The sequence below is a fragment of the Xenopus tropicalis genome, chromosome 1, assembly GCF_000004195.4.
Source record: "Xenopus tropicalis strain Nigerian chromosome 1, UCB_Xtro_10.0, whole genome shotgun sequence".
In the NCBI taxonomy this organism is placed as follows: Eukaryota; Metazoa; Chordata; class Amphibia; order Anura; family Pipidae; genus Xenopus; species Xenopus tropicalis.
In genome coordinates, this window is record NC_030677.2 from 115,909,133 (window position 1) to 115,924,781 (window position 15,649).

At 38.6% G+C, this 15,649-nt stretch overlaps 1 protein-coding gene across 1 annotated transcript in view; it reads left to right on the top strand.

Moving 5' to 3' along the window:
- Positions 1-15,649, top strand: part of svep1 (sushi, von Willebrand factor type A, EGF and pentraxin domain containing 1) — a 170,136-nt gene that overhangs the window by 101,910 nt on the left and 52,577 nt on the right. Inside the window, exons 23-28 of the mRNA XM_012953387.3 lie at positions 1,554-1,667; positions 4,612-4,813; positions 5,910-6,067; positions 6,809-7,010; positions 7,540-7,715; positions 15,082-15,206. Of these exons, the coding sequence (XP_012808841.2) occupies positions 1,554-1,667; positions 4,612-4,813; positions 5,910-6,067; positions 6,809-7,010; positions 7,540-7,715; positions 15,082-15,206 (977 nt within the window). The remainder of the gene's footprint in view (positions 1-1,553; positions 1,668-4,611; positions 4,814-5,909; positions 6,068-6,808; positions 7,011-7,539; positions 7,716-15,081; positions 15,207-15,649) is intronic.

The window sequence follows — 15,649 nt, forward strand, 5'->3', positions numbered from 1 at the left end:
GAGTGCCACTGCTATTTGTTTGCTTGGAATTTGTGGAGGGGGTGACGATCCCCCTAGGCATTGTGCACCGAGCGGTAATTACTTTGGAGAGCTAAGGGTGTGCGGGTTAAGGTTGAATTTGGACACTTGCTATAAATAGCACACCTTTTAACACACTTTAGTGAATCGGCCCTCTTGTGTCTCAACCCCTTCTCCTTGTAGATTGTAAGCTCTTTTGGGCAGGGATCTCTTCACCTCTTGTATCGTTTATTGATTGCTTTATATGTTACTCTGTATGACCAATGTATGAAACCCACTTATTGTACAGCGCTGCGGAATATGTCACAAAAGTCACAATATGCAATGATTATTTTCAGGATTATCTCTCCTTTTTATGTTATAAAGATAACACAACAAAGGGATAGACACATAGGGGCACATTTACTAATCCACGAACGTCCGAAAAGCGGCCCAATGCGGTTTTTCCGTAATGATCGGTATTTTGCGATTTTTTTCGTAAATTGTCGCAACTTTTTCGTAGCCGTTATGACTTTTTCGTAATTTGTCGCCACTTTTTCGTAGCGTTACGACTTGCGCGAATTGTTGTGACTTTTTCGGAGCCATCGCGCCGAGTACGAAAGTTTCGGATTCATTCAAGCTTCAGTATCGTGACTTTCCTTGGGCCAGGTTGGAGCTGCAGAGTGCCATTGAGTCCTATGGGAGGCTTCCAAAAGCATACAAAGTCTGAAAGTTTTGCCCGCCGTTTACGAGCGCTCAATACGAAAAAGTTGCGACAATATACGAGCAAATCGTAACGGCTACGAAAAAGTTGCGACAATTCGTGCAAGTCGTAACGGCTACAAAAAAGTTGCGACAATTTACGAAAAAGTCGTATTATTCTGAACCCTAAACTGGCAGGAAATATTAAAGAAGTAATTGAACATTGTGTCTATTTAAAAAGCCACCAAGCAGCCTCAGTTTACGCAATGCCAGACTTAAGTCAACATATTCTCATGCTAGAAAGCCTTGCGCATAAAGAAGGGTCTGGAACATGAAGCTAAAATTGCAATTTATTAGAGAATGTAGTACTGAGAACCATCAATGTCCAGTGTTGATTGGGGCTTACATGAGATAACACATTCTGAAGAAGAGGCTTCAAATGACATTCTGTATTGACATACTTTGACTGCATGTGCAGAAAAAAACTGTGTTTGAATCACTAGTCAGCTCCTTAGCAGCAAGCATGTCAGGCAGTGATAAATAGAACTGACCTTTTATTGACTGACCTTGAGATCCTGGTGCAAAATGAAATATGCAATACTTTCAAACTAATCCTTCTCATTTGACTTCCTCTAGACAAACTACTCATCTTGGAATACAAATACTTAGTGAGCAAGCAAATCTAATTATGTAATATTTTGCTCACAAAAAGTATTCAATGAAGTTGACGTATTTTTTATATAACTGCTCAATAGTTAGACACAGAATAAACCTGCTTGTAGGTTAACATACACTGAAGCCCTTCTAGCAACTTGTGACACCCTGCCAATTTACACGGTATGTTTCTTTCAAAGGTACGCTATGTGAGGAGAACATCAATGAATGCAGCTCCAATCCTTGCCTAAATGAGGCAATCTGCATTGATGGCATTAATGCATTTTACTGCAGATGTGCCAATGGGTTTCTAGGTAAGTATATTTTATATACAATTTTGTCTTCCCAAAATGCATTCAATATGTGTGGCATATCTTTCCTGCAGTAGCACACAATATATTGTTACTGATATCATGAATGTCTCTGTTTATTAGTAGAATGTACTATATACCTCTTAGGGTAACTTCCCACAGGGAGATTGAACTCTCTGCGACCGCGGGCGACTAATCTCCCTGAAAAACCTTTCCTTCGGCAATAAAGGGAATTGGCGGTGGAAAGGCTTAAGCCTCGCTTCGATTTTCCAATGCAAAGTTGCCTGCAGGTGGAAACTTTTGGAAAAATGAAGCAATGCCTTGGCATTTCCAATCTTTAGTGCCAGTGAACCTGCAGGCTTCTCCTGGATAAGAGAAAGAGGTGCTGCGTAGCCCTTAATACTCATTCTCTGTCTCGTGGTCTGCTTGCTTTCTGTTCCATGACTGTCATAACACAATTCATATACAGCATACAACAGTTAGGCCAATTATTGTCGCTGCTTATGCTTTACTTTGAAATAAACATGGGAAATAATAATATTATCGTACAACCATGTTTCCAAAAAAGTTACAATACTTTTTAAAATGTTAATAACAAGAGAATGGGATGAATTGCAAATCATTTAAACCCTATATTTAATTGCAAATTGTACAAAGACATCATATCAGATGCTGAAACTGAGAAATTGTATTGTTTTCTGAAAAAAGAGCATCTCAGAAGATGGGGAGGGGTACACCACTCGGTGAAACAATGCGTGGGGGCAAATATTGCAACAATTAAACAATATGATTTCTTAACATAAAATTGTAAGATGCCTAGACAGTCACTATTTAATGGACTGGTGGTGGGCTGTTTGGGCCTCTGTTTACTTAAAATACCAGCAGGGTTGGACTGGCTTCTGCAGGGCCCTCTGGGACTACTGCCCCCAAAGGGGGCTCTGCCGTGGCCCCCACACCCCACAGGGATCCCCCACTGCACGTCCAATCCCCTCCCCCGAACGCCCCTGATCTTTGGCGTGTCAGGGGAGTGAGATCAGGCGCAACGATTAGGGGGCACCAGGCAGGAGCCCCTCCTACCCCTAGTCCTCCTCCTTTGCCATTGCCCCTGCCGTTTTTCATTATCTCTCTTTATTTACATTTTATATCATGTCCCAACTTTTTTGGAAATGGGGCTGTACATTAAAAATATGATTTGTTCCTAGTGGTAATCATGACAGTTCCAACTCAGTCAATTCTGATGTCCTGACTATCACAAATAGTGTTCATGCCCCTAATGAACCATTAGGTTTTTTTTACTGTCTGTAAAATAAACATGTTTGATTAAGCATTATTAGGCTTATAATTCTCTTCTGAAGTACAGTTGTATTTCACAGGGTATTGTACAATACTCTGTACAGCACACTAGGAAAATGAGCACATTACCCCATCACGTATTATGGACAATGAATACTGGAAAACCATGTATTTCACCTGAATTGAATTGATTTTCCTGCATTGGTCAATATGTATTATGCAATAACTGGCTTAATGGATTAGCTACTTTCTTAATTGGTCAATATTCCTTGAAATGGTGATGCACATGTTTATATGAATAAGCAGAATTAAGCACATTAATATTTTAGAAGGAGAAATCAGTCAGCAGGCATATATCAGGTAAAATTACTATTTAGAAAAAGAAAAGAGTGGCAGCATTGAACTGGATTACCTAGCCTGACACACTATTGCATTCTATAGAATTCTATAGATTTAAGGGCTCGTTTACAATGATGTGCATGCAACATATATTTTTGCATCTGCTTTTCTCAGGAGCAAATCTTTGTGCCTCTTGTAGTGGATCATGTACATGTGGGTTGTATCTGCCATGTAAGAGGCACGCTGTTCAATAGGTGCAAAGAGGTTTTGCTTATGGGCAGTGTATGGTAGCCTTCTATGGAGCCTTTTGGCTCGAGCAATAATAAAGGTAACCTAGTGAGAGTTAAGGAACTCACGTGGAGTTTCAGGGGGAAAAAATCCCGAAACCCTGCATCGTTTCCTTAACTCACACAGGGTTTCCTTTATGATTACTCGAGGCGAAAGACTTGAATGATCATAAATCTGCCCAATATGTGTCAGGGCAGAGGGCCTTTATGCCTCAGAGAGCTTCTGGGCAGTACAGATAGGCCTAATCACTACATGAACGGTCCTGGTTTCCCTGCAAATGCAAGTCACATTTTGTGCTATTTTTTCCAGTTTGTATGAAACAACTCTCACTTTCTAGGGCAGTGGTTCCCAAACTGTGGGGGTGGCTTTAATAATGGGAACCAGTGCAGTGGGTTGGTGGGCCCTGTCCAAAGGCCAGTCAAGTGAGTTTTGAGGAGAATACCTATTTCCTCTCTTAGATACCCATGAAAACCCAGCTTGAAGGCCAGTTAGAGTAATATCTGGGGTATACACTTATTGACTGTCTTTGATATCCCTGAAACTAAAAAGTCCAAAACATTGAGAAATATGTAGATCAGCTGTATAGTTTTAGTTCATAAGTGCAGTGTAGTCAGTGGGATAATATCTATCTCATGAACGTATAATTGAACGAAGACTTACATGCATATAACTTTTCACATACAAAAAGCATTAAAAAAAAACAGGGATGTACCAACTCCATTTATATCAGGATACAGCCAAACACTGAAGGCTCCAGAAAATATATGTCAAAATACTGAACTGAATCAGAACCCTAAGGTGTATATTCAGATTGGAGAAAAAGAGAACAAATGTGAGTAAAAAAATTTCAAACTATCACATAATAGTCAGCCTATGACTAGTGGGTAAACACTGGGTTATAGGAATTCTAGGAAAATGGAAAAAAACAATGAATCCAATTGCATATTATTTCATACAGTTTTTTTTAAATTAGATCTTAGCATTTTGTTCTAAAGTATTTGTTTGTTTTTTCTAATTCTTTTTTCAGGTCCACGATGTGAAATAGAAATCGATGAGTGCTTGTCCAGGCCTTGTTTAAACAACGGGGTGTGTGATGATCTGAAAGCTGGCTTCCAGTGCTTGTGTCCAGCAGGTTATACTGGAAAAGTCTGCGAGAAAGACATTGATGAATGCCTTAGTGGGCCTTGCAAGAATGGAGCTTCGTGTACTGATGGCATCAACAGCTTCAGGTGCCGATACACATATTTAAATATCTGTTAAAAGTTACGTAGTTACGTAGTGAGAATTAATGACGCAAGACAAATACTTTTTTCTTTTTTTCTGTAACTAATATTTTTATTGAATAAAGAGTTTAGGGGATACAGAAAGAAAGAAGGGAGGGGGGTTAGTAGTAACTTACAAATTTTCATTGCTTAGTTTCAATAATAGAAAACATTGCCGTTGTATGATTTAAGTAATAACATATGAACATTTGTTCTTATACAATTGTAAATACATGGTGCCAATGAAGTAATTAAGTAGTTAGGGGTATAGTAACTTGGATGATGCTTGATCCTGTAATTGACCAACAGTGTTCCAGCTTTGTCCATGTTAACGGAGTCTGAGGGATTTTGCTTTTGGCGTGGGTTTTTTTCATCTGCTTTATCTTTTGATAGTACTAGAAGTAGGCTAGGAGTTGTCACTGTCTGTGTTCACACCTTCAGCCTGGTAAATACTTTTTTCTTAATACTTTAAGTCCTTTTTTCTTTGCTCTTTCTCTGTATGTAAATACTATGTAATTGTTTTTATAGGCCTACTATCTTATGGGTTGTGGGAGCTAAAATGTTCTTATGTGTACACCTTTCAAAAACAGGTCAACTGTAGGATGGGTAGGTCTCAGCACTGTATTGTTCACAAAAATGCTTTATTTACTTTACTGGCAGGCAAGCTAGAAGAACCATTGATAGAATATGTTATTAAAAGGTACACTTTTGTTACACTAGTGACTCACTTTACCATAGAAGTTACTCATTTATATATTTTTAGACTTCTTAAAATAACAGTGTGATCTGAAAGAATCTATGGCATGAAACTGTAGATTGAAGTGACTTACTTATTGTGCTTACAGGCAGCTAGGCTACTTTCTGGAGATACCACCCCTTCATAAATAAAATATGTGGAGTTGTTATTATATACCGCATATATCTATTTTGGATATATGATAAAGGTCAACTAGAATATTGTTATTGCTTAAAATCTAGTTTTATACAGTCCTTGTACAGGCTGCATATTTACTTATTCTTCTACAGATGATATTATTTATAATACATGTTTTATTCCACAAAGGTGTCAATGTCCAGAGGGCTTTACTGGGCAGGTCTGTGAAATCAATGTGGATGATTGTGTATCTAATCCATGCCTAAACAATGCCACCTGTGTTGATGGCTTGAATTCTTACATTTGTAAATGCCAGCCTGGATATTCTGGAATCAGGTGTGAAACAGGTATTGCATATTTTGGGTGGGGGAGAATATTGCTTTGAGCATGTATAAACATCACAAGCAGTGGAGCATAACTAACTTTCAGGAAACCTATTAAGGCTTGGTCTTTGGTTGCCTGGTTTAAACTTTCATTAGTAAAAGAGAGCCTTGATAAAGTATGTATTTGTATAGAAAATATAGAACTTATTTTTTTATACAGAACCTATTTTAATGTAAAAGCCTGGTGTTTATCAGGTTTAACACCTTACTGCTATCCATTTAGATGCTTAATGTTACTGTGAGCATTTTACACTGATCATACAAAAGGATTTTCAAAATGTGTTTAGACTACCTAAAAAAAGATTCTGCCACTGCCATTTACTTACTTAAACCACAACAGTTAAATGTTTTGTTATTTTTAATAATATTAAAAATATGTTATAAAAAATGTATGTTTTCTGTTTCCAAGCCTTGTCTGATAAAATAGCAAATTGTGAAAAATCCTTTTTAGCCAATTTATTTTTCCTGTATTGATTTCCTGTAACTTGTAAGCCTTTTCCTCAGTAAAACTGCAAACAGTACCAATACTGACTTACTTAATCTTGATTACTTTACTCGTTTGCTGACCAACTAAGCCATCTCAATTGACCTATACTATTGGATGATATTGATCACCTTTTGTCCTTGATTTATCGGTCACTGAAAAACAAACATTATATCCTTGCTGTAAAGGCAGCATGCTGATATCTTTTTTGGTTGGTGCAGAACAGCCGTTTGGATTCAACTTGGATTTTGAAGTCTCAGGTATATATGGATATGTCTTGCTTGATAATGTCATGCCAACGCTCAGCGCCATTACCTGTGCCTTCTGGATGAGGTCTTCGGATACTACCAACTATGGAACACCAATATCATATGCACTTGACAACGGCAGTGACAATGCATTCCTGCTCACTGATTACAATGGGTAATTAATATATACGTTGATAATGGAATTGTCAGCAGGTCTGATATAATCTTGAACAGATCAAGTAATGATTGCTGTAATTAGAGAGAACTGCTGATGTTTTAAACTTCAGTGGTATTATGAAAACACAGATTCAAAGCTACCAAGTCATCTTATACTCCAAATACAATATTATACATATACACATAACAAATACAGGTATGGGATCTTTTATCCAGAAACCTGTTATCCAGAAAGCTCAAAATTTTAGACTCCATTTTAATCAAATAATTCTAAATTTTTAAAATGTCCTGGGTCAGGGTACTATCTGCAAGTGCTTTATATGTTCTCCTCATGTTTGCATGTGTTTTCTTCCAGATACTGTGATTTACTCCTACACAACTAAGACAGAATAGCATACTATGTCAGCACTTTTTAAAAATAAAAATAATAATAAGAAAAGGTGTGCTCAATTTTACTGTTGTGTTTAGAATTTGGTTTGGCAAATGTTTTTCATTTTTTAACTAATACATTTCAATGAATTCTACAGGTGGGTACTCTATATCAATGGAAAGGAAAAAATAACTGATTGCCCTTCTGTGAATGATGCAAAATGGCATCACATTGCAGTTACTTGGACAAATACTGATGGGTCATGGAAAGTGTACATTGATGGCAAACAATCTGATGGTGGAAAAGGATTGTCTGTAGGAGAAAGTATACCTGGTTGGTATCAATCTATATTATGAACATTCCCTTGTACTAATAGATCTAAACTGCATTATTTAAAAGCCAAGTCACAGTTCATTTTTATAACTATCCTATGGTGTTTCTCAGGAGAATTGTACCTATAGATACAGGCAAGAAGATGCAGACACAGTTTGTTTTGGCAGTCTTTAAGTTGATATTTTTAGGCTGCATTTGTCACATTTTCTGTGGCTTATTTTTTTTTATTTTTGTCATCTGCTTGTCTAATGTAAATATTAAAAGATGGATATACTGTATAATTCAGACACTCCTGTACTGGTACTGGTGTACCTTCTGCTCCTTCCCTGCCATCTTCTGTAGAGCTACAGGTCTTCATAGAAAACTAGAAAATACTGAGGGCATTTAACTTAGGTTAGTCCATAATTTATTTGAGTTGGTTCCACAAAAAAAAAAAAAAAAAGAAAAGAGGGAACACTTTGAAAGAAAAAAGGGCTGAAAAATAGCACAAATACAACAGGACAAGACATGACAAAGCAAGAAAAAATGCTAACCAAAAGAAGGGGTAGGACAGATGAAAGATTAGTGAGGACAAGAGGTGAATGTAAGTTCTGTATCATATTTACTTATAGTCATGTCCAGATTACCTAGCCATGTTCCTGTATGTAAAATGTTCTAGTGCACTGTGACAATATTTCCCTCCGCTGAACCCCTGTAACTTCTACCAATGAGAACCACATGGTATGTCACCCCTGATTTTAGAGAAATGCAAATATTATTTGCATTTATTTATAAAACCTTGTCATGTACATTGAACATTTTCTGGTGTGTTAGTGGCACAATCTGTTTAGAATAGTACCTGATAAACAAAAGGGACATTATAGATCGTTATGTAAATATAACAATTATCAATAGACAAATTATCAGAAACAAATGACCAAATGCTTGCTCTCAGAAATGGGAAGGCCCTTGTTAAAAGGAAAAACAAGCAAGAAAAGCAAAATAGATGGCCTGTTTTCTCAATCCATAGTAGATTAATTAAGGTCTCTGCAAAGCCATATTATAATCATATATTAAATTTTTTTTGTTACCCAATGCTATAGTTGCTACTTACAAAAGACATATAGCATAAAGGAATATATTTAGCTGCATCTTTTAAACCAAATTCGGACACTTTCAAGTTATAATTAAGCATGGGCCTTTAGATAATGGGTTATTACATTTGTTTTTGCTTTTCCAGGCATTAACAGTTATACTATCTTCTGATTTACTGTACCTGCCATGTGTGCTCTCTTTTCTAAAGGGCGAGCCTTTTCTAAGATTAAAAAACAAAACATAATTTATTGTAGACACATGGCAGAGCGGCATTCCCTGCAAATAGGTTCACAACCGATTTCCAGTCCTTCTGTATAAAAATTACATTCCTGGGCTTTTTGCCCAGGGAAAAAAAATTGATAAATATTTAACATTATAGAGATGGTTGACATTTAAAACAAAATGAATATCAGACAAAATGAATCTTTTAACTGTGCGGGTAGATAAATGAACCCAAGCAAAAAGATTCCAATGCTAATCAAAATGAATCCATTATAAGCAGAATAGCATACATTTCACTAATTTTAAGTTTTCTTTGCCTTTTAATATGAAATTCCAAATAATCACTTATTTGGGTGAGTTAGTATTTAGACTGTAGGTGCATTTTAAGCTTGAAATCATTCACAGGGTAAACAAATCTATGCGTGCTATAGGGATTTTTTATTAGGCAGGGGAGAATATCTGCATAGGCCTGGCCTTACACAATTTCATGGGTAACCTATATGATCTGTCACTATAGGGAGAGATGGTATTTTCTATTGCATAGCTTTCTGGAAGACCATGTTATGTTATTGGAAGGGTTTTATTTCAATGTAAACCGCAGTGTGTCACCTTTGAATTAGGTGTTCTTTTTGTTTTCAGTGGACAGTTCTGAATTCTCAAATGTTCATTTTATGTACTCCAAGTTTATTCACCTTCTCTTAATCTATTGGGAATATGGTTCTTATTAATAGGGTGCCAGCCAGGGTGACTGAAATATCATTATGGAAACAATGGATTTTGCTGTTTCTGCTTAAAAAAAAGCAGGGATAAACGTCTCCCTTTCTCTACTCTATATTACTAAGTGCCAAAAACCTAAAAAAAAAAATGTTAACCTTTCTCCCCCTCTATAAGTTTATGAGTTTAGAGCTCAATACATAAAAACTCACCCACGTTCTATTCATTCCTATGGGTGAGTTCTAACTTTCACCCAGTGAACACTCCTGAAAATCCAACAGGAATGAATAGAATGAAGGTGAGTTTTATGTATTACGCGCTAAACTCACAGTTTGATAAATCTGCCCCATGTTTAAAAAATAAATAAATAAAACATTATAGGGTTGATTCACTAAAGTGCATTAAAACGAGCGCTATTTATAGCATGCATTAAAAATTTTATTGCGTCTTATTTTTCACACCTTAACGTATGATTCACTAAAAGAATATTTGCGTTAATTTAGACGGGATGCTGTTTGCGTTATTTAAGATGGGAAGACTATTTTCGTGCGGTATTTGACGCAACGCGCGTGCAATCCTTTTCGCGCACACGCTAATTAACGCACGGGCGCTACTTGTCGCATGCACACTAATTGACACACGTGGTAGCACATAACTAGCCCCATTTTGCGCATTTTCGCTGGGAGAGCACAGAAGGTGGTGGTGCAAAATTGTAAGAGTAAGAAAAAACAATGGAGAGCAGTGTGGGAGCCAGCAGAGGGAAAAAGGTGGCAAAAAAGAGGGAACACCTTGCAAGTGTTCCAGCTGCCTTGTCACACAGCTCTGGCAGTGACACTGACACAGAGAGGCCTGGCTTCTTAGGCAGCCCAGATGTGTCTGATGTGGAGGGCACTGACAGGGATTATCAGCCAGAGGAAGCCAGTGGAGAGGAGAGTGAGAAGCTTCCACACCCCTCATCAGCAAAAAGGAAGAAACAGCAGGAGAGCAAGCTCCGAAACTTAAAGTTTTCAGAGTTTGAAAATGAGGCGTTGGTGGAGAGGCTTGTTCCGGTATTTCACCACATTATCGGCAAATATGCTGGCAAGACGCCGACGGCAGTGAAAACCAAGGCCTGGAGGGACATAGCAGACCATGTTAACAGCATTGGGGTCTCTCTGCGCAATGTCCAACACTGCAAGAAGTGCTACCAGGACAGTAAGAGGGTCCTGAAGAAAAAGCTGGCAGAGGACTCCAGATACAGGTAAGTATCTTACATTTATCTTTCTATTTACTTGCTCATCTGCTTTTCTACTCAATCGGCTTTTCCTTTTGGCTTACTGACTTACATTATGTATGTATTGCACACCTATTATTATGTGCGCAACTTATGTCCTCAAAGCTGTGGAGTACAAAAACAAATTAGGGCAGTAAATAGGGGGGGTCATTTAATAAATATTTCCCAAAATAATTCATGCCCTGTACTGTCCTTATCCTTCTGGAACTGGAGGTGGCCCTGCTAAGAAAGTCTATTTTACCAAATATGAGGAGCTGCTGCTGCCTTTCCTCTACACAGAGAGCGTGAGCGGTGTGTCCGGCACCTTCAATTCGGACAGGAATGTTGGCCAAGTTACAGTAGGTGTAATGACATAAATACAAGTGTATTTACTCTTGCAGAGAAGCTTAATATTAATGGAATACAATGTTTTCTACAACAGATTCATCATTACTGCAACCTGGCACAAGCAGATGCACACAATCGTCATCTGCTCCAATTCCAGGTATTTTTGTTACCAAATTTTGTTGGACCTGTGTTTTGTGTTAGGCTTGTGCAGTGGCATAATAATGAATTGTGTCTGTGTATATTGCAGGTGTTTCAATTACAGAAGTGCAGTGTATTGCTAATAAGATAGGTGTGTTATTGGACAAGTGTGTCTTGCTGGGTTAGGTGCAGTCAGTTCATCTTGTACTTTTGGACAGTCAATCTTTTCAACTTGATTTTACCTTTTTGCCTCATTTGGAATGAATCAATGTCCACAAATAGTTTTTGCAAAATAAACTTGTTCATGTTTTAAAACAAGTGACAATCATTATCCATGAAGTTTATATGAATATAATAACAAAAACTTAAATAAAGTATTTTTTTTCCAAAAGGTGGATGCTCCTCGTCTCTGCTCCATCCACAATGTGATCCTGCAATTGAAGGGGAAATTTTTAGTGGGGAGGCAAGTGAGAGAGGGTCACACGTATGCGGCAGCGATGTGGCCTTGTTCTCAGATGAGGAGCCGGCCAACATTCTCCAGCAGCAGCAGCAGCAGCAAGTCCCAACCCAGGCCAGAAGAGCTAATGTGGGCCCCCAGGAACCTGAGTAAGATAGGTTCCACAAATCCCTAATGAGGCATCATAAAAATTTGATGAAAAAATTGGACACACTGCATGTCGACTTGTGTGTGGCCACTAACGCCTACAATGCCAGTCAGGAATGCCAAGCTGCACACGAGTCAGCCATGTTAAGCCTCCAACAGGCCAGTGAGGCACGCCAAGCTGCACATGAGGCTGCAATGTTAAGCCTGCAAGAGGAGCGGTTAGAACGAAAATGGCAAAAACTTGCATTGTTGGCTCGGTAAAATTCACTCCTAGAGCAACAAATTGCCTTGCAAGAAAAGGCACAAAAGGCAATTGAGCCAACATGCTCTACTAGTAGAGCTAGTGGTGAGAGCACAGCTACCACTCCTGCACTGCAGCTTCGGAAAAGAAAAGAAATCTGCCACATTAGGGATCTGTGGAATCTATCTTTTCTTTATGTTGTTTGTAAATCATTCTCTCTGTTTTCTCTATGTGTGTATGCGGGTGGGGGAATCACCTGCTCAAACCATTTCTTTTGGAAGTGGGTTCCCTCTAAATAAAACCTTTTTTTTTTTTTTTGGAGAAGTTGTTTGATATTTCTTGTTTATGGGATTAAAGATTGTAGGTACTTACAGGAAAAGAAATTAACAATTTGTCCCTGGACTTCATTCCCTCTGGCATCCGCACCTCGGACAGGATCTTGGGGATGTATGGGGTCCTCCAGGTCATCAGCCACATAGCCTGGTAAGCCATGCCGGTTTGCAAGATTGTGCAGTACAGCACACGCAGCCACAATTTGGGCAACTTTAGAGGGGCTGCCTCCTGATTTATCCAGGCAGCGGAAGCGGCTTTTAAGGACCCCAAATGTCCGCTCAATCACAGACCGCGCTCTGACATGTGCTTCGTTAAAAGCACACTCAGCCCGTGTACGCGGCCTGTGAATGGGTGTGATGAGCCACCTAAACCACGGGTAGCCAGCATCTCCTGAAATAAAACGATAAAAAGATGGAATAAGATGCTACAAACAAATAAGCTGCTTCCAGTCTCCCTCTGTCAAAATATGGCCCTTTTGCAACAGATGTGACAGTGTGAGGTGACACTACAAGTAGCTGCTTTGACTCTCCCAGTGGCACTTTACAAATTGCAAATCAAGCTTATGGCAGGCAGGGCCTGGTTTTACAGTGGAAGACAGAAAGCAAATGTGGGCAAGCTGTGCTAGACGTGACACAAATACCTAACAGCCACCCGTGAGGCATTTGTCCTGTCTCGAAAGAATGGTAAAGTGCGGACTGCCTTAGGATGTAAGCATCGTGAGAGGAGCCGGGGAACCAATCACACACCACTTGCACATTGAGGGAGTGGTAACACTTCCTGTTCCTAAAAATGTGCTCCCTGTCTTGGGGGGGTTTAACGCTACATGGGTGCAATCAATTTCACCCAACACATTGGGGATGCCACTTACCCCATAAAACTGCCTTTTCACGGCGTTCCACACGTTCCGATTTTGGGGGAACGAAATTAAATTCCCAGACACCGAGCGTATGGCGTCCAGGACCTGGCCAAGGCACCATGAAAAGGTAGGCTGTGACACCCCCCGTAAACCCCCCCCAACCCTCTGGAAACTGCCAGAGGCTAAAAACTGCAGGGAGCAAAGGAGTTTGACCATTCCAGGGACGGCACGGCTTCTGCGAGTCAGTGGCTGCAGGGAAGGCTCAAGCAGCTCATACAGGCTGGAAATTACCGCTCTATTGCGCCTGACCACTTCATCCTCGCTTAAGCCCTCTAAAGTGGCCCTTTCCCTGAAAATCCGAGGACGCATGACTCTTGAAGGTTCAGGGACTTGATGTTCCTCCTCCAAATCCAACAAAAAGCCCATAGCAAACTCCATCTTGCCTTTTTCCACTAAAAAATGAAAAATGTGCTCTGCACAACGCCTCCCCCATTAGGCGCTAAAATACGCACACATTTCCGCGCTAATTAACGCATTTAGCGCTTTAGGTGCTTTTGTGAATCATGCGTTAGTATTCTTTTCATTCACAAAATAACGCAATGCGGTTGTGCGCTAATTAACGCACGCGATATGCAACTTAACGCATGCAATAATACTTTAGCGAATCGCATGTTTTTTCACGTCAATTTTAACGCAAGAAACATGCGATAGTGCTTATCGCACTTTAGTGAATCAACCCTTATATATATGTATATATTAATTCTTCAATGTCAGTATAGTGCCATTAATGCATCATTATTACAAAAATTGGCAGAATTCTTATTTGAATATACAGAGCAATCATTTTTTAACAGGATACCTTTCATGCATGTATGTGCTGGGGTGGGTTCACTTCATGGTGGGGTTGTCTATTTTTGCAGCAATTCTTACTGCAAGCATTGTCGAGCAGGCACCATGATACTGAATATGTTAACACCTGCATTTTGATGTATCTATGATGCAATGCTCAGTGATTGATTGAATATTGATATTGCCTTGATGATAGTGATTTGTCATGTCACCACCAAAGTATTTGAATGTCTCTTGCATTCTGGGTATTTGCATTTGGATGGTGGAGTTTGTTGCACTTATTTATGCCCAAACAGAAAGTGTGTATTATAAACTAATTTAAATTCACTTTAATATTTCTATGAAATTTTTTATTTTAACAAAGCTCTGCTTTACTCATTACAACACATCCATTTCCATTAAAACCCTTCATTTTCATGACAATGTAGCAACATATTGTACAATGGTTATCTACATTGAACCGAGATTCACAACATTTTATTTTCACTAAAATAACCATTTATTATATACTTTTTATTGACCATAACATAGAATAGGTTATAAACATAAACCAGCAGTTCAGTTTTCTAAAATGGGAACTTTTACACAATGTCAAACATATCTTTATACAACAGAAACCTTGCCCAAATTCTGGTAAGACCCACCACCCCTTCTAGGATTCCCTATTTGGGACTGTTCTGGGAAAATCAGGACCATTGAAAGGTATGTCTCACTGTTATGCTTATTTTATTTCAGGTGGTGGTGCCTTAGTCCTTGCACAAGAACAGGACCAGCGAGGAGAAGGATTTAATCCAGCAGAATCTTTTGTGGGATCCCTCAGTCAACTTAATATATGGGATCACCCACTTACACCAGCTCAGGTAATATTCATTTCCCATCTGTAATATTTAACTGTTGAATAAGTGACTTAAAAAGCACTCTGAGATATAAAAGCAAATCACATAGTCTACACAGTTTGTGCAACTAGCTTCACTAACAGAACTGTATTTCTTAATAATTTTGGGCGCTATTGATAAACTGTTTAAACAGAATTGAATTCTATTTTCACAGATTTAATGGTTTTAGGAGGAATAGAATTGCCTTTTTATAAAGCATCAAAAAGTGTTCTGTTGATACAGGAGGAATGCAAAATAGTTTTTATATTGGATTGAAAATTGCTTTGAAATAAAATCCAATTACTTTTATACAATGTCACAGATTTTGATAACTTTTCATTGGTTAAGAGCATGTTTTATGATTCTCCTCTTATTTTGCTGAGAACAGACACTTTAGCCTCTCACAGGAAATGTTTTTCTTGAGCAGA